Below are 20,422 nucleotides of genomic sequence, written 5' to 3'. Positions count from 1 at the left end.
TGTCTATCCTATTTTTTCCCACCCTTGACATTTATTTTTGCATTGTTCCTTCCACCTCTCTCTGTTGGGGAAGGGAAAAAAATAGAGTGCTAGCAAAACATACTGAATCGTGAAGCTCTGAAAGGAGCCAGCCCTCAGTTACTTATTGGAGGGGTTCGGCAAGGGCAGTAGCAGCTCAGATATCCTTGACGTATCGTTATATTGTGACCAGGTCCACCCTCTAGCCGGGCTTTATCCATCTCGGTGGAACTGACAGTGAATGTTGTTTGTGAGTGTGCAGGCTTTTTATGAAGATGTTGATCCTCTAAGGCCTGGACTAACGCATTGGTGCACGGGACTCTGAAAAGGCACCAGGCTGGGTTGGTGAGCCCTCAGGTTCTCCTTGAGCCTCCTCCTGCGGGAGGAGAAAGGCTGCTCTGGGAACGGGCAACTTTAATCCCCCTTCCCTCACCTCACTTTGCACACAAACACTGACACGGTGCAGAAGGGTTTTGTGTTGTTTCAAGATTTGGCCGCGGCTTGGGAAAGTACGGGTTGGAAGTGGCGCACGATCTGAGAAGCGGGCCAGGCCAGCCGGGCTGAGCTGCTGCTCCACCGGAGGCAGGGTCCTGCCCCACGCGCCGCTCACAGCGGCCAGCAAAGGAGAGGCTTGGAGGAGGCTGTTTTTCTCAGAAGCGTGCACACCGTGCACTTACGTCCTTCTGTGCTGGTTTGCAAGAAACGCCTCCACTGTTTGTCTGAAACCCTGATGAGTCTGAAAGGTAGTCTGAGGGTAACGAGATCACATCTCTCCTTCATTTCCACACAATTCCAAGTTCATTCAAAATAAAAATAGTGATTATAAAAATAAAACCAGGAAGATTCAATGTAACTTTCTTAGAAAGCACAAATCACAGTGTCTCCAGGGAAGATAGCTACAGATAGGACGTGCATACCTGATCTGTGTGGAGCAATGGAGTAATGGAGTAACGGTTCCTCAGCCAAGTGGCTCAGATACATCTCCGAATGCTGTAAGTCTACAGGACAAGCTATGGAGCAGCAATTTGCTTACAGTTTTTCCTAATCCACTTGTGCATCCTTTCCACTTTATGAGGACGCTCGTTGCTGTGAGTGAGATTGATAAAGCATTAGGCACACACCGTTGCAACCATATCACTTCTTTGCTGTCCAGCTGCTAAAAGAGATACAGTGCTGTGATTTGTTCACTGCCCAATTAAGTAACAGTTTATTTTGGTGGCAGGAATGATTCTTATGACCAGAATGATGGTTAGAGTAGGTACAGGTAACAATGCTGAAGGGACATCTTTTTAAAAAATAGTTATCTGAGCTAAACCCCAAAATAAATAACAATCTTTATTGTTATCAGTAGAGAAGGAGCTGAAGGCTTTTTTGTCCTTATTTCCTCACTGCGATTTCTTCACAGTGATTTCAGCTTGTGCCTGAGCTGAGCAGTCTTCAGAGTACACTGACTTTGTGCCAGTGCTTGTTCTAGCATTTTACTTTTTCAACCCCAGCAAAAGAACCTCTGTAATAACAAATGCAGGTATTAGAGGTTTCTTTTATTCAGACATTATCTGGTTGGCAATTTGGGTTGTTTTAAAGGGTTTTTCTTTTTAAGTTGATTTTTTTTTCTTCAAATAGATAGAAATACATTTTCAGGGAAATGTAAAAATGCTATGTTTTGAAGTAAAAGTTTATTATTCTATTGAAATATGAAAAGCAAACATAATAATAGACAGCATAAAAAAGAAAGATATTAAAACTCCATCATGTATTGATTTTAAGGATAAAGATTTTCTGAGTGGTTTGAAAAACAGCTATTTACTTTAAAAAATGTGTTCTAAATCAACTGAAAACATCCTAAATTGTAATTCATTTACAGGGATTACTGCCTTGTTGGAATATCTATAAGAAACTAAACCCCTTTCATTGCATTGCGTCAAGTAGTTTCCTTCCATACCAAAATCTTTTGTTGCTTGAAAAGATCAAGGTTAAGTCATGTCTTATAATAATATTTCGTGTGCAAGCGGGTCTTGAAAATTTCACATACAAGATGAAAGAAAGCATGACTATTAAATGCTCTAATTATAATTTTATTTTAGTATATTATTCATTTTAAGTCTTTCCGTACTTACTTAGAAATGATCTTTTTTCTTCCCGAACCCATACACAGAAGACTTCCGTGGGGCTAGGGGTGGAAACAGCTTTTAATTGGCAAGTTGCATATGTGTATTGGGAGCAGCGCTAGGCTGCTAGGACTGCCTCAGGGCTGCGGTAGTGCCTGTTGAAACCCTGCCTCTTCCTGTAGGCGATTCTTGGGTGGTGAGTCTGTCTGGCCACAATGCATACTCCCGATGATCCTTGGAGCTTTCTGACTACATCTGGTCTGTTTTCAGTGGAGTAGTTTTCAGAAAAATAATGTTGCTGCTGTTCCCCAAGCCTCCTCCAGTGATTTAGAAAAGAGCAAAGGCATAGTTTTAAGACCATGATACTTTCTGAAACTCTGATATAATAGTGCAAATAGTTGCATGACATGGGCAAGTTCCCTCATATTAACTTGATCCCAGTTTCATACTGTCCTATGAGGAACTGAAAGTCTTTATTAACACTGTACCCTGGTAAGAGTAGTTTTTGAGAAATAAGTAATGCTATTATAGAAATACTGTAACATCAGCTCACTCCTTTTGCTGCTGCTGTGCAATCTTTGTCATGCAATGGTACAGGAGGCAAATCACTGTTTTGAGCACTAATGACAGGGCCTACGTCCCCTCTGGTCATTTGTTACACCCACTTACTATGTTTGCCTTAGGTTTGTTGCATTTCTGGGCAGGAATGATCTCTTCCCAGCTATTTAACAAAGACCCCTGGCATACAGGGTACAGGTACTGATCAGCACTCTGCATGTGATGGTGGTGTCAAACAATAAGAAATACAAGCACCTTCCTTTTCAGAATGATTTCTATCATGGTTTATTAAAAATTAACCTTATATTTTGTTGGATCCTTGGAAGGTTGATAGGGTTTTGTTATATTAATACATTGTCATTCAAATAATTTTTGTGTTGGACCCTAACAGTCTGTAATCTACCTCACTATAATGAATTTTATTCCCTAAGACTGAAATTGATTAGCTATAGGAAACTGAAGTAGTCTTAGTGCCTTCCTGATGTCACTAGAAAATGAACTTCTTTCTTCACTCTCTTCTTGACACTACTGCTAAAAAAGCAGTAAAACACAGAAAAAATAAATGTGAAACATAAAGGTGCACGTGGTTGTCTTTTATAGAAAACAACTGTTTACTTTCAGGAAAGGCAGAACCAGCCAACCAACAGTAAAATAATAAAAACAAAGTAGCAAACAAAAATAACCAAGGAAAGTCAGAAAAAGATTTTTCTTTTTTTTTTTTTTTCCTTTTTGTGAATATCAGACTGTTCATTTTGTGCTAAGTTAGTGAAGAATACAAGGACAGTCTCAGCCCTGATTTCTGGCTTCTCACTTTTCTAACGGTCTTATGACATTGCCTTATAATGGATGATATATCATAACGGTTATGATACATGTACATACTAATGAGTACAAAAATGTGCTTTCCAACACCATACCTGGTATCTAGAAGCTATAATGAATTAAAAGTTGCCTTACCCTAGTTTGATTTAAATTGTCAGCCTTCTCTTCCTTTCTTTCAGATAGAATACTGAAATATTAATGAATGACAAGTACATAGGATCATAACAATTAATGTGGTGTAGGAAATTGTTCTTCAATTCCTGCATCAGGCAGAGAAACTTATTTTAACTTTTGCTGCATTAGTAGTAAAAGATAGACGTAAGTTCAATAGTTTCTGGCATCAGCCTTTAGAAAGTCATGTTAATTTTCAGTAAATGGTATTTTAAAAGGAATGCTCATACGTAGATGAAAGAACATACCCATGGAGTTTCATGTATTCCCATTATTATTTCTGAGAACCTTAAAGACATCAAGTGCTGCGCAGAATTCTGGTTATAGACTATTTTTCTGATGTAAAGTTTGTCTTTACTAGAGGTAGAACAAAACATGAACTTTTGATTCAAACTTAGTCACTCAAATTTTGGTCATACAGTATCAGCATATTAAGTGAAGGGAGGTGCAGGAGAGAGCTGTGTGAGGGAATCAGGGGGCGTTGAAAATGAAAAATGTATTTTTAAGTATCTTTTTTTCTTTCTGTCCTCCGAGATCAGTATCAATTTCCACACTGTTCCCCCCTACTGTCAGTAGGGAGAGGGGATCAGATTGATCCCTGCTGGAGAACATAAAAGCCTCTTCACCTAGTTGTATTCATTTGTCTTGCTTGCCCTTTGAATGTCATATAAGTGGAATAAGGTCAGTTTGCTTTCTGCTATTCTACGCACAGGATGCTTTGTTAGCTGTACTTAGGGCAGCCTGCTGAGCTCAATGTCGTCATGTAGAGTAACCGTCCCTCCCTCACATGCCCGAGGGGGGAACATCCTCCCCCCGGATCCTGCCAACTCTGCACTTGTGGAGGCAAAGGTAGATATCTGTCCTCCACTCTGCTCAGACCCTCAAAACATGACACTGTCATAACCCTGTGATCAACACCTACAGAGACACACTAATATCTTCCCAGGGCATGTGAATGGCTCACGGTTAGTTAGCAGAGAGGAGCTGTGTTCTCCTCCTCCTCCGTCTCACCTCCTTCATTCGTTTGCACTCTGTGTTCCTCCAGTATTATTCTTCTCCAAGATTGTCAGCAAATCAAAACAGAAGAAGAACACACTATTTTGAATGGCTGGAAACAGAGGGGAATTTTTCTTCAATTTCTTCTCTGATTCTCTGTCTGTCTTCACAGGGAAGAACCATTTTAAAACATTTCTTTATAGTGTTGAGGTGGGAGATCTGTGAGGATTTTTTCCCCGAGGTGTCAAATTATTTTTGATTCTTGTCAGGCTATGTGTCCCAGACCTCCCACTAACAAAAATGTCCATCTCTCTGTGCAGGAACTGGTAAGCTGTTCTGACAGCTGTTCTGACCAAGAAGCGTCCAGCTCGGGATGGTGGTCAAAATCTCATAGCAACCAGAACCACCTCCATCCCTCACTTAGAGCTGTGAGAGAAAAAATTGACAGATCATCTTTATATGGTGACCCTGAGAGCCTGATTTTTTATGCCAAGACATCATCTTTATGTTTCTATAATTTCCATGACTTCAGAATGCCTCCAGTGTTTAAAATTCTTTTATGGTTTTAGGAATTGGCCTTCATATCTGAACATATCTGTCGTGTAGTCTTTGATAGGGCCATTCAACTCCAATAAATAGGCATAAATCTGTCGATCTTGGGTTTATTTGGTTTAGTCTTTAGTATGACGAGAAAAAAAAAAGATAATATGTAAGTAGAATACCATTATTTAGCTGATAAACCTTTTAGGAACAAAAAATGATTCTCACATAACACTGACTGCACTTTATATCTTAGCAGCATTAGGATCTGAATGTTGATCGCTCTGAACAAAAAGCAACTTCGGTATAACAGTTCTGCCATCAACACATCTACTTTAAATGCATTTGGACAGTTGTAATCCTCTAAAGAGATTCATAAAGTCAGGAAAAGAAAAACCTTTATCTTGCTTTGACTTCTGAATTATGTCTCTAAGGGTGTAGGCTTTTCTTAGCCTTACTGACAGAATTATCTAGAAAAGATGTTCAGTGGTTAACACATGCAGATAGAAATTGTCAACCAGAAAAGATGGTTGTACAGAAACGGCTCATTTCCTTCAAATGAACAGCATTCCCATTTTCCAGTGTCCAAGGTGAGCAGTGTGCCAGCAGTGCATAGGGGATGGGAATGAGAGCAGGAGCAGGAAGCCAACTTCTGTATGAAATGCAAACCAGTAATGGATCCCTCTCAGAGGCTTTGCTGGGAGTCAGCAGTTCACTGCTTGCAACTCCCCCGTGCCTCCCGGGATCTGCCACCCCACATCTCCAGGACAAGGAGGGGGAAGGCTGCCACTTCTGCTGAGCTGAGATTTTGGTATGAGAGGTGAGCCAGGAGTCCCGTACGGGAGACAACAGGGTACTGCTGATCAGCTGATGGATGTCAGCTGGCAGCCAGCGCCAGAGCTAACTCAGTGGGAACAGCATATCAAACCAAGTTCCTGCAAGTGCTCTGAGAGGAACAGTATTTTCCTCAAAGTTATGCTATGCCTCTCTGAAAAACAAAGCAAATGAATGGTAAACAGAGATTACCTTCTCCAAGTTCTCTTCAAATGTATTTCATTTTCACAACTGGAAAGCACAGCTGAAGGCTGTAGTTCTCAGTAGTAGTCTTCTGCTGAGGAGCACTGGAACATCTAATGTCTCCTTAATCTACCAGACACACTGCAGGGAGAAAATTGGTTACCTGCTGTTTTGGCAGCCGACTTCTGACTCACACTTCACAATTGCTTTTCTTTCCTGGAGAAGTTTGTTTGAACTACAGTAAAATAGATTGGCCCTGGAAGGGAGGCAGTGTAGTGCAAGACAGTCATGGCAACAGAATGTCTCCCCACTGCCTCATTTGGCTTCAAGGGGATGCTGTTTCTTCCCAGGCTCATGAGGAGTGCTGTTCTCAGGAGGCAGAGAGAAGATGAAAGGCATGCACCAGAGTTATGTCCCACCATGGGCCATTTCTTGTTGCTCTCCAGCTGGCCAAACACAGACAGTTGCAGCTGATCGGTTCTCTCACTGTTCACCGTGGTATACCTCCTTCCCTCACCCTGTGCAGTTGTTGCTCACACTTTTTTTTGTACGGTATTTTTTAAAAGAAAAAAAAAAACCTATACTTTGAGTCTGAGCATCTCTTTCTGAGAAAAGTTTCTTTGCTTAAATTTTTAAGTAAACAGGTTTCCTTATAATGGCATTTGATTTTTAATCGATAAGTCTTTAGATGGTGTGAGTAATGAGTTTGGCAGAGGATCTTCCTCTTCCCATGACCTTTTTTAAGTGCTTCTTTGTAACTAGTTTCACCTGTTATTAGAGAGCTGGCTATTTACCTATGTCTCAATACAAAAGCCCGAAGAAATACTATGACCTGTGAATCCACATCTGGCTGAAATGTGGCTTTGGAAGTTCCTTAGCAATAGCAGGTTTGTAGCCAGGGTGGAAATTTGTAACAGAGTTCTTGTTTGCGGTTGATAAATAGAGTAATGAATAAAAACAGTATAATAAATGGATAAGTTAAAGACTTGATTAAAGGAAAAAAAAAAAGATAAGTTAAAAACTCAAAACTATTTAAAAACTCAAACTCAAGGCTCTTACTTAAAACACAATAACTGGAGAGAGACATACTGGAATAGTAACAGACTATGCCACTTGTCTGTCAAGTGACAAACTGATGTTAATATTATCTTAAGACTGAATAATTTAGGGAGAGAGATTCTGAAAATGCTTATGGGTTTTAGCTTTAGAAGCCCTCCTAAAAGGTTTGGAAATCATTAATGTTCCTAATCACCTTTACAAATTTCTCCATTTTTAAGCATTATCTATATTATTAGAGCCTGACTACTTTAATACTGCAAACTGATTTATATGTCTAGAGTGCCCTTCTGCTTAAGGTCCATCTTGCTTATATATTTCTCTTTATTTCCTAATTAATGCAAATGCTTTTAGTTTTCAATAAAAATGGTGTTAATATCTGTCTCTATTGAACCACTGCTTCACTAAAAGACAGGAAGTGAGGAATGAAGTCACAGGAGCCCAGGGCTTGCTTTGGTCAGAAGCAGGAGTAAGGACAGGTATGGAAGCTGGGAATGCCCTTCTGTTGAGTGACTCCGCCTAATAAAAAGGTGACACGTTGTATTTCCCAGTACTAGCAGGATTGAGTTTTGGTGTTTAATTTCCTTCAGATTCTCTTCAGATAGTGTGACTAACAGGTTTTCTATATTCATGATCCTTTTTAATGTAGTTTCTTTAAGATTGGTTTCTGTTGCTGGTTTGGACGTGCTGGTTTGGACGTAAACAGTTTATGGAGAGCTGTTCACCTAAGCATGTCTTGTTATTAAGTCTCTTTATTAACATGTGCCATGCAACTCAGATGTGTTGATTTAATGGTTAAAAGTATGCTTATTCACACAGCATTGTCATGAGTAAATGTCTGTAAACAAATATCTGCAATGAATATTATAAATTCATTTTTAAATGAATGCATTCTAAGTAAGAAGAAACAGTCAACTGAATTAAGGTGAAAATTCACTTTTGAAGTAACTCTTTGAAATTGAAAACTTTCAGTATAGATTTCTGAAAAGCAGCTCAGTAGAGGTGGAGGGAGGGGTAGGAGGGGAAGGGTATGATTATCTTTGTTGCCACTGTTATCTGGCTGAAAGTAAATTTTTTACTAGGTGAAATAAATTCAGAAGCCTAAGTAAAGCATCGTTGGCTCTGAAGTATGGTGTATTTATGGATATACCTGGTCTTTATTCTCAACGTGTAGATAAATCAGTGGCTAATATTTATAAAGGCCTAAAATGTTAAGCACTTTTTAAATACAATGAAACTTGTTCTAAATGTCCTCTTACATGTGACAAAAATGAGTGGCTCTACCAAGGGAGTTTCTTGTACAAAGTGTTTTTAGAGCACTTGGGAGCAGTGCTTTAGACTAGCATTCCTAGTTCTTCTACTGTGTGGGAATACCTTCTGTAACTTGTGTTACTGAGATACTCGTAAAGGTTGGGAATCACAGGAAATGGCTGCTTTAGATATGATATACAAAGCAATTTTAAGGAAGAATCTGGACTAATGGAGGAGAACTGAACATTTATAATAATGGGAAAGCATAAGAAAGGGCCACTCTTTTATTTATGCCTGATCAAGAAAAACTCTGTCAAGCTGTGAATGTTTCAATATGTCTGTAGCTATATGCAAAACTTAGCACAAGAAGGGGAAGTGCTACTGTGGAAAAATTATAAACATTTTTCATTATTCTAGTATCACTGGAAGTAAAAGCGTTAGTACAATAAGTTACCTCACAATCACTTTATTTCCAATAATGACACAGAAAATACAATTGAAATTATTCATCCAATACTGAGTTCTTTAAAATGAGAGCTTTGAGCTTCTACAGAATACATTTAAAGAACTGATTTAGAAAAAAGTGTTCATATTTAAAAAAAAAAGACCATCTTTTACTATATGTCTATGAAAATGAAGTGTTAGGTAGTCACAATTCATTACAGAATCAAACTTCAACTTTTCTTCAACTTTCAATATGACACAAGCTTCATATTTGGGACAGATATTTGTCGTTTCTGGTTCTGTACTTTACTTACAGAGGGAGAGGTAATAATTTGTTATAAGTCACACACACATAAAAGCAGCTGACTATTCTTACTGCTTTAAGGTTTTTTCTCGTTTAAGCCCAATTTGAAATTCTATTTTTAAGCTTCTGTCCACAAATACTAAATAGCCCTATTTTTACGGTTCTGTGGTCAGCACAATACTGACTCACAGAGTAGTCACTGTGCCTGATGTTGATAATAACTAAACAACATCCACAGTAATAAATGTTTGCAGGGTATACTGGTTTTGTCTGGGGTAGAGTTAATTTTCTTCATAGTAGCTAGTATGGGGCTATGTTTTGGATTTGTGCTGGAAACATATTGATAACACAGAGGTGTTTTCGTTATTGCTGAGCAGTGCTTACACAGAGTCAAGGCCTTCTCTGCTTCTCACCCCACCCCACCAGCAAGTAGGCTGGGTGTGCACAAGAAGTTGGGAGGGGACACAGCTGGAACAGCTGATCCCAACTGACCAAAGGGATATTCCATACCATATCGTGCTGAGCATATAAAGCTGGGGGAAGAAGAAGGAAGTGGGGAATGTTCGGAGTGATGGTATTTGCCTGCCCAAGTAACCGTTACATGTGATGGAGCCCTGCTTTCCTGGAGATGGCTGAACACCTGCCTGCCGATGGGAAATAGTGAATGAATTCCTTGTTTTGCTTTGCTTGCGTGTGCGGCTGTTGCTTTCCCTATTAAGCTGTCTTTATCTCAACCCATGAGTTTTCTCATTTTTACTCTTCCAATTCTCTTCCCCATCGCACCGGGGGGGAGTGAGCGAGCGGCTGTGTGGTGCTTAGTTGCTGGCTAGGGTTAAACCATGACACGGGGACAAGACTCTTGTATTATAAATTGTTTTGGATTTGCAGTATATATTCCGTAAGAAGAGGTCAGTGAAGCATATTTTTTTTTTTTTAGCAAATAATTCTTGTCATTATCAGAAGACCCCTAAAGTCAAGAAAAACAAGGCTGTAGTAGGAGAGAAGGAATTAAATTTTATCATTGCATATCTGATTGTAAGCTCTACCAGTAAAGGGTCCTGCTAAGGTCTCCAAGAAAACTGAGGGACAGTTATGCTTCCTATATTTCCTCTGCCAGCATTCCAGTTCATTATGTAAAAGATGTTTGTGTGTATGTGCTCTGCCCATCTTGCCCAACACAACCAACATTATTTCTGCCTTAACAGTAGTATAGTCAAGATGTTCCAACTATTTGTCATAGCTCAGGTTTCCTACACTGCTGAACATAAAGTATAAAGCATGAGGGGATTTCTCCACCTTTGTACAAAGTTCAAATCTCAACACAACTCCATGGCAAGCATGGCAGCTTTATGGACTTTTAGAGGTCGATACCACTCTGTCTACAAAGCTTTTGGACTTAGTAAAAGGTAAGGCTATCTGTGCGCATAGGAGATACAACTTCTCCACTGATATTGGCACAATCTTTCAAAACACTTCCATGACAAATAAACAGTTGGAGAACTTGAAAATCTGTGCTACATGGAAGACTGAGACCTGTAGAGACACTGGAAAAATCAATTGTTCTGACATTGACATTCAAAAGCAAATCCTGATTCCCAAATAGAGAGGCATGCGTAGCCTGGACCAATACTGCCACATAAAATAATGCCAACAGGATAGTTGTGTGGTCCTTTTTTGTTTGTTTGTTTTGTAATGGGTCCTCAGAGGATTCCAATATTCCTCAAAAGCAACATAAATTTTCTTGGATAGCTGTAACACTCAACGCGTCATGGTCAGTGACTGATGAATATTGTTCAAGAGTTTGCTTTTAATTCATCTCTGAGTTTACTGAACACTGAGAAGCATACCAACTTCCGGAATTGTGTCTGCAATGCCCACTGTGATTCAGCCATTAGAAATTCAGCAATTTTTTTGTTCTTTTTCTGGCAACATCACTTGTTTTGATTTTTTCATTGCATTTGGGACAACTGATTAAATAATGTTCTCTGAAAAAATACTTCCTGACTTAAATTCTTAAAAATGGTTGCTCCATCTCCTACATAATCAAGATCTTGCCGGACTGCTTTCAGTATGGAGACAGTTTGAGTCTATTACCTGTTTGAAGCAACTTGAGCTGCCATCTTTATTGAGCACTTCTGGAGTATTTTAGAATGAGGCATTCTCAGATGTTGGTAGTTAATGAACCACACATAGGTTCTGACTGTAGCTCAGATGGGACACAGCGAGTTAAATCCTTATTCCAGAGAAACATAAAATGGGTGGGAACTGAGGTCTGCTGTCTCTCCCACAGTCATATGGGAGCTGTTTCACTCCTCACGATGTCGAAAGGAAAGACGAAGAGCAGGCAAGAAGGAAAGATTTTCTAACCTAGTTTTGTCTGCTTTTATTTCCACTGCCTGACCTACAGTTCTTTAATTGCTGAAAATACTGGAAGCATGAAAAGAACATCTTGAGTGCCACAAGCCAAAATAGCATATTGTAAAACACTTCTTGCAGGTGGGAGAAGTGGATTCAGGTTCTCTCCAACAAGGAAGATCTAAACTAAGTCATGAAGTCCTAACTGGCTTTTCCATTGAGTGTTCTATCATTTGACCAGTATGGTATATAAAAGACTTAGAATCTTTGTCCTTGTTTTTTTCATCAAGTCTGAAGTTAGTGAAGAAGGTTTGATAGGGGTCTGTAATTGCTTAATTTGCTAAAAGCTGTTGTAAATGATTCCGACTTTGAGAAAAAATGTGTCCTGGTTTCGGTTGGGGTAGAGTTAATTTTCTTTCTAGTAGCTGGTGTAGTGCTGTGGTTTGGATTTAGTACGAGAATAATGTAGATAACACACTGATGTTTTAGTTGTTGCTAAGTAGTGCTTACCCTAGTCAAGGACTTTTCAGCTTCCCATGCACTGCCAGTAAGAAGGTACACAAGAATCTGGGAGGGATAGCCCAGGACAGCTGACCCAAACTGGCCAACGGGATATTCCATACCATATGATGTCATGCTCAGTATATAAGCTGGGGGGAGGAGTTGGCTGGGTGGCAGCAACAGCTGCTTGGGGACTGGCTGGGCATCAGTCGGCAGGGCATCAGTGGTGAGCAATTGCATCGTGCATCACTTGCTTTGTATATTCTTATTCTTATTCTTACTATTACTACTACTACTACTACTACTACTACTATTTTACTTTATTTCAGTTATAAAACTGTTCTTATTTCAACCCACGATTTTTTTTACTCTTACTCTCCCGATTCTCTCCCCCATCCCACCAGAGGTGGGGAGAGTGAGTGAGCAGCTGTGTGGTGTTTAGTTGCTGGCTAGGTTTAAACCACAACAAAATGTCCTGTCAGGCTCTTCTTTTGTGTTCCCTCCCTCTGCTTCCATTACCCACTTCAAGGCTTTTACTTTCTCTGCTAGGCAAAGTGCCCAGAAGCCAAGGGAGTTAGACAGGGGTGTTTAGTTCTGCTTCTAGGTTAGTGTCAATTGCAGCTCTGGGAATCAGCTGTTTCTGCTACTAGTGTCTGTAATGGTCATGTTCAAAACAGCATATGTCATCATATCATCAACTTCATGTCAGAGAGACATGCTTCAAAACAGGTACTGGGACTGAGCACGCTGGTTTGCTGTGACAAGCAAATAAGCAGAAGAATAATATCTTAATATCTTTCTGTTTTCTTTTCTGCCTTTCCATTTTATGAGTTTTTAGTCAAAATATATGTGTATCTTACCTTTGACAACATTGTATACTGCTGTGCAAAATATAGTCTGGTAGCAATTTATATCTTTGTGACTCACAGTGGAAACCTTGCTATATATCAAAAGAAATGTAACATTATGAAAGAAATGAAATATGGTGTTACTTTGGGTGTCTCCATAGTATAGAATTTTTCTCAGGGTGTTTTTAAAAATTTCTATGATTTTAAAAGCTTGAAAGTAATATTCTTATGTAGCTTTCCATTACTTCGGATGATACATACTACAATGAGTATATATTTATTGTTTTGTTTCTTCATAGATATTTCCTTGATCATAACACAGAAGAGGATAGGTATTTCACCATTGATGCTAGTACTGGGACCATTAAGACTGCCAGGATCTTTGACAGAGAGGAGACACCTTGGTACAACATCACAGTGGCTGCTTCTGAGATAGGTAAATAACATATTTGGCACATAGTATTAAAAAAAATTAGAAAGGAAAATAATAATTTTCAGATTTTAAGAAACACTGTCTTGAGATGTATGTTCTTTATAACACCATGGGTTTTTTTAGCCAGTTTGGATAAAGGAGAATTTTCTGTGTGTGTAAATGTCCTAATTCCACAGAACAAATAAACAAAACTCTACATGCTTATGTGATTCCAGCTATGTAAATTTACCGTGTTTTTCTGTACGTGATAGAAGGCTGCCAGTTTACGTAGGAACAGTTCCAGGCATTCAGTGTCCTAAAATCAACAGTTTGTCCTGTTTGTGTTTCATATTTCGCATATCTTAGAAGATAATAGTATATAGTGCTGTCTGAGAAATTCATCCTTTCTTCTTGTATCTGCTGTTAACCTATTTTAGCGAATTGCATGTTAGATACGTCAATATTAATTTATATCTGACAGGTGCCTAGTAGTTGCTGATTATCAGGGTATACCTCTGGCCTTTTAATAGGCAATTGCTGAGTAAAGATACAATAAATACTTGCCTGTGCATTTGAAAGGTCTCAAAGTCTGATGAATTTCCATTGCCTCAGATAAGCCTTGGAACAGTCAAGAAATGTCTGACTGAGTAGTCCCAGATAAATATTTTTGCATGAGGCAAGGACAGTTTAAAGAAATTTCAGTTAACCTTTTTATTACAGGGTATTTATTTTGGCACAGTCAAAGTTTTGAAGTTAAAAAACTCAACAAACCAAATGAAAAAAAAAATCCCAACTTGGATCAATAGATCCAGTCCTGCTGAGTACTCTTCGTGACACTGTCTTTCAGTGGCAGTGATTTTGATTAAAACTGTGAACTTATTTTATGTATATTTCTTTCCTTTTTCTTTTTTTCCTTTTTCTTGGTGTATTCCGTTATTGCTAGATGACACAATATAGGTTTTACCTGTAACAGGTGCCACTGACATTATTGAGACCCCTCTGCTTTCATCTGTTTCATCTCCAGGTTAAAATGGAATCTGTTCTGCTGCTGCATCACTAGCACATGCTACAGAATTAACAGCACGTACATATTTTATAAGGACAACAAATTGTTTCTTATTATTGTACTTGCTTTTGCAACTAAGTTGACATTTTGAGCTAAGTAAATTTCTATTGTAAATAGTAAAATCTAGAGTTTTATGGTTAGCCCTTTAAAAAAGGTAACCATTGACACTTCAGTGTGCTTGACAGTGTCTTCATATATACCATGTTATTTCAGTGCAACATGAAATAAAATATAATTTAAACCTAATCATGAGCAGGTGCATAGTAAGTGTTAATTTAAATTAAGATTTAAAAGCCACATTGGGACATACTGAGAAAAGGAGTAGTCACTAGTCTTTTTGGGAAACCATCAAAATGTAATTATTTTGTAGAAATAAATCTCAATAAGCATTAAACTTAAATGTAGCTTTCTACACGTTATTTATTTCACATGTCAAATGAGTGGTAGTACACATACCGCGCTGAGAGAATGGTATGGAAAATGGAGAAGGATTATGTTTATAACTAAAAGAGAATAGAATGAATAATGAGGATGAAATGCCATTTTTTTTAAGACAGCCTGTTTAGAATTCTACATTCCAGGTGCAAGTTGTTACAAGAAAACAGACATCTTTTTTTTTTTTTCTCCCTTGCATTGCCTTTCTTACGGTTAAAGTTGAGGTTGGAAAGATAAGTAAATCTATAACGTCAGTTTGAAAAACAATTCGGTTATGAAAAAAGGAAGAGAGAGCAGCAAATGGATGGCAGGCAGACTGACAGGCAGCCTAAATGACAGGCAGCCTTTCCTTGTGTCTACTTCTTTGGATATTTTCTTACCTAGAGTAATTTGAAAATTACAACACTGCTGTACTCTTCCAAATCCATTGTGAAATCAGTATTTGGATCTACGATGGAAGAAGGAGGATATGCTGTGTATACAGCATGAAGGCCAAAAGTCTTATGTTAAGTGCTATCTATTCCATATCTACAGCCTTTTATGGCATTCACTTTCAAGTCCATGCACAAGGAGTTGCAGAACTAAGACTAAAGTTGAAAAATAGGTGAAAGGCTATGACCAAAATGTTATTTAGCTGCCAGAGTGGCAGTCTTCAAGTTCATCTGACATAGTGGAAGGCATTTGTAGCTTCTGACACCATTGCTTAGCCGGGAACAAAAGTTGGGACAGGTCACCCAGAGAGGTTGTGAAGTTTCCGTTCTTCGAGATATTCAAAACCCAACTGGACATGGTCCAAAGCCACGTACACTGGTTGACTCAGCTTCGAGCAGGGGAGTCGGACTTGCTGATCTATGGAGGTGCCTTCCAACCTCAACCATTGTGTGATTTTGTGATATTGGGAACTGTGTGTTGAATGTGGAGAAGCAAAAGGACAACTCACAAACTTCTTACAAATAGTGATGTATTCTCAAAGAAAATAGGTGGTTGTAAAAGTAATTGTGGGTGATTCAATTAAGGTTTCTCTCTAGTATATAGTAGTGCCGATAACAAAAGCAAAAGTGATAACAAACCCCAAATCACAGCCCCTGCAAGAGAAAGGTGGCACTGAAGTATAAATGGATGGACTTCTGCCAGTTCCAAAGCCAATTTCAGTTAGAAAAGTAAACATGTACTTCAAAGTTTTCAAAGCAGTGCTGCAAATAGGACAAATAATAGTATCCTTGAAGTCTTTGTGCTCAATAAGAAGGAATAAAAGCTGCGGGGAGAAATAAACACTGGTGATTGAAGGAATCAGAGAATGTCTTGATTTGAGAATCAAAGCGAGGATTATAGTTTTCACTAGAAATTTCTACTTAGAAATATAGCAAGGAAGACTGTGTCAGGAAACTCCTTTTAGATATTAATTCTAACAACTGAACTGAGTGTGTTCAATATCTACTCAATAGACACAGAGCAAACCAGCTTCTAGATATGGCTTTCAGATGATGTTACCATCAAGAGATTACTGGGATTCATAAAGTACTGGACATTTAGATGGATAATAAGAATATCAGTGGTTGTAATAAGAAACATGATCTTTTGAAAGCAAGATAAGTGCTTCTATTTCAGGGCAGATCCAAAAGTTTATATTTCAGAGATTTAGAAGATTCTTTCTATTGGGAATTTTTCACTTATTTCTTTTATGCAGCTGGTAAGTATACCAGTGTGTAAAATATATTTCTGGGTTTAGTAGATCACTGATCTTTTTGGGATGAAGTTATGGTGTTCCTGAGGGTCTCCAAAATGCTCTGCAATGGCTGAGAATGGAAAAGCAGATAATTTCCCGCTATTTACCTAAAGAACCAACTTGAATGCAACGAATGCACAAACTTATCTTTGAAGGGTCCATAAAGAGTTCCTAATCTGTAAAGCTGTAAAGAGGCTGTGGAAAACAGGAGAACTGAAATAACAGGGTATCTGCCAGGTTCTGTCAGATCCCCCAGACTTAAAGAAATACTAGCAAGAGACAGTAAAAAATGACCACATGAACGGATACTGCACATACCGAGCTTTGATAGCACAGTGTATTAGAAAACAAAATACTTAACTGACATCATAATGCAATCGATTTTACAGACAAAACAAAAATCTCCAAGGCTATTAGACACAATCAAATATTGGGAAAAAAACAAAGTTACTTGTCTTTGTTTATATGTCTTCAGTACTTGCTTCTCCGTGCCTATTCCTCATACTAGCTTCAGGGAACAAGATACAGAAGTGTTGAGTTAGAGCAATATCTCATTGACAAAATATGCAATAGCTTGTGGGTGATATTGAAAGGATCCCAGGAAAATACAGTTATTGCAAAAACTACACAAAGAAATAACTTTCAGAGATATTTTCATAGAGGGCCAATAAACCCTGTTCATAATTAAAACAGGTGAAAAGGCAGAACAGCTCACAAGAGTAAGAGTTTGGAACAGTTACCTTGCAAGAATTAGGGTAAAAACATTAAAGTGCATGTTCTAATTATAACATAAGCAGTTTTTTCATCAATGAGTTTTGGAAGAAACAGAAACAATAACAGAAAGATATAGTTATACAATTCAGAAGAAAACAGGATGCACAGAGAGAAATAATAATTTGCAGCAGTGACATGTAAAACTCCTTGAGATTTTGAATAAATATGGAAAGCCCTATAATTACATTAAATAAACAGATAGAGTATATAATTAGACTGAGGTGCAGTTATATCTTTTCTTTAGGTGCACAGGGATATTGCCAACTCATATTGCCATCAGTGAACAGCAAGTTATGAGAAGAATTTGCCAGTTCTTTTTCATGTTTTACAGTTGCATTGCAGCAGAAAAGTCATTCCTAGGATTTTGGTAGGAGATTAAAATATATGTTACTTCTGATAGCACTACATGGGACTGTCATATGGAGAATGAGAACCGAAGATAGAGTGGAGATGTAAAGTAAACAATAAATCTGTTAATGCTATTAAAAGGCACACTGATTTATTTTACCAAAAGTAAAATCAAAAGACAAAAATACACAATCCATTTCTGTTTTTTTTGAAGCACATGAAAACAACATATGGAAGGAAACAAGCTTATGGAGTAATATCTCCATAGACATAGCATTGAAAGAATTAAAAAAGAACGAGAATTGATGACATTTTATTTTCTCATTTTATTTTTTTTCCCATAATCAAGAATAACTTTAATGCCTTGTGTCAAATAATTAATTTTGAGAAAAAGGAACCAGTAATCTAAATCAGAACAAAGTGCTATTACGGTGTTATAATCTCCTAACCGTCTGTATCTGGTGGACAGCAGGATGATTGTTTGTTTAATACCAGTGAGTTTGTTGCTAGTTTTGTGTCTCAGTTTTTCCTTGAAGTGAATTTTTTCTTACACTAAATATAAAATTTCCCCATAGTGATTTTCGGTCTCTAACAATTATTTTATTTTTCCAAGAAACAGAATCTCCCACAAAAATATTTCCCTAAATGTTGACCAGATTAAAGTAGATTTTAAAAACTACAGTGTCTGAGTTTTAAGACTATTTTGCTCATGGGGTAGTGACAAACTGGATATATGATATCTTTTTAATGGTGAGAACTAGACACAACACCGGTACTCTGTCCAAACTTTCCAATGATACACAGTTTATTTTCAGCCTTGGCAAGTTGTCTACTAATGGACCATAAAATCATAATAATATGATTTGTAGCAGAATCTGCCGTTCTTTTAAATGTATTTATCAATGCAATAAGGAAAGCCTACACAAAACTACTAAAAAAAACCCCCGTTGTCAAAAAGCAGCTAGTTGTCCATCCTGCTCAAGAAGTGATGCTTCTAAGTTAGATGCTTATTTTTCTGTTTATCTTGGTTTAGTCATTGGCTTCTAGGCATGATGGATTTTTTTCTCCTCTGTTTCTTTGGGGAAAGGTATGATGAAGATATTCCTGTTTTGTCTTCTGAAGATAGTGTAGGGTATGGCTCTTCCTGCCTACTACCAAGGTGGGTCCCCAAAGAAGAGGCAATCTTTGGGATCACATGACATTTCCCTGTTCAGGGCTTTCTGTGAATCAGTACCAGAATCTCAAACCGGACATTTCTGGCCACAGAACCAGTATATTTTGTGGTGCCCTGATCTACTCAGGAGGTGAGCACCAGTGTTGTCTATGAGCTGCAGAATTTTGTTTGCATTAAGGCAGACAGAGTTGCCAGCTTGAGAGCGCTAAATGTTTTAAGTCTGCTGCAGTGCTATTATTCCTACTATTGCTCCTGTTGCTACTACTGCTACCACTGCTAGCATGATCCAAGAGATGTCATCAGTGCCTTCAGGTTTGTGTTTGTCAGTGAAAAGTCAAATTTTGCTTTAACACAAAATAAAATTTTTTCTAGCCAACTTCAGGTAACAATATTTAAAAGTACCCACTGCCTTAAAAAAGCAGAATAGAACATTACACTTACTAGGTTCTGCATAATTTTCTCTTTGCCAGAAAATTTAATTTATCAATCACATATACACCATCCTGAATTAAACCCAGTATTTTCTGAGTATTGCCGCTCTCACTTACATATTAGACATTCTTTCATCATTTTAGTTCTGTTTCTGTAGTATATTTTATCTTTCCTAGATCTATGTCTAGTCTTCTAATGTGTCAAAACTAATCATTATTAGACAAGTGTGATGAGTGCTTTCTACTTCTCTTTAAAAATATACTAGAATAGATAGTTGGTTGAACTTCCTAAGTATTGGTTTGCCTCACAAGGAATTGAAAAGTTGTCAAAATGAGAAAAAAGAGTTGCTATTGTACTAATTAAGATCAATATTTAATATTGATGATGCAAAAGCATAGACATTCATTCTAATCCTAAGCTAGGTGAAGATTTCTGTTCTAGATCATAAACACATGTAAAATTATTCCATTTTTTGGTAAAATCCTTCACCCTTTTAAAATAGTTCAGGCTGTCTCTGGGTTAAATTCTTCACTCAGCTTTCAAAATAATAACTGTTTAACTCTACCAGTCTAACTTAAAAAAAACCAAACCAAAACAAAACAAAACAAAAAGAAAAAACAAGCAAAAACCCAAAAACCAACCAAAACCACAAAAGACTCTTGATGTCAGGACTGTTATTCTGAATGTCATTCAGGTAGAATTTATTTTCATAAAGCTGTATTTAAAAGCTTTCTTCTTAAATAGGGGTTTTAAAGTTTGCCCACAGAAATTAATGGAAGAGAAGATTCAAGACTTCATACTATCTGTTGATAGGGACTTCTGTAAGTTCACAGAGGACTTGCTGGTGGAGGGGCTAATACTCAATGAAATTGATTCACTTTACAGATATTTAGTATTCTGGCAGAAGAACTATTTATTCTGGGAAAAGTCTCAAGTGTAAGAAAGCAAGTCCCTAACGTAGATGAATCAGAGCAATGTTTCTGCTTCAGTTATCCCTTAAAACACTGAGCATTCACTTTGAAAAATCTACTCTTGAGACATAATGCTAATAGGACACAGAATGGAT

At 37.9% G+C, this 20,422-nt stretch overlaps 1 protein-coding gene across 1 annotated transcript in view; it reads left to right on the top strand.

Moving 5' to 3' along the window:
- CDH18 (cadherin 18) overlaps nucleotides 1–20,422 on the top strand; it is a 575,460-nt gene that overhangs the window by 529,771 nt on the left and 25,267 nt on the right. Inside the window, exons 11-12 of the mRNA XM_075142498.1 lie at nucleotides 13,289–13,425; nucleotides 18,965–19,054. Coding sequence (XP_074998599.1) covers nucleotides 13,289–13,425; nucleotides 18,965–19,054 — 227 coding nt within the window. The remainder of the gene's footprint in view (nucleotides 1–13,288; nucleotides 13,426–18,964; nucleotides 19,055–20,422) is intronic.

This window comes from Calonectris borealis, chromosome 2, assembly GCF_964195595.1.
Source record: "Calonectris borealis chromosome 2, bCalBor7.hap1.2, whole genome shotgun sequence".
NCBI classification, from domain to species: Eukaryota; Metazoa; Chordata; class Aves; order Procellariiformes; family Procellariidae; genus Calonectris; species Calonectris borealis.
The sequence above is the reverse complement of the archived record's forward strand: the minus strand, read 5'-3'. Positions and strand labels throughout refer to the sequence as shown.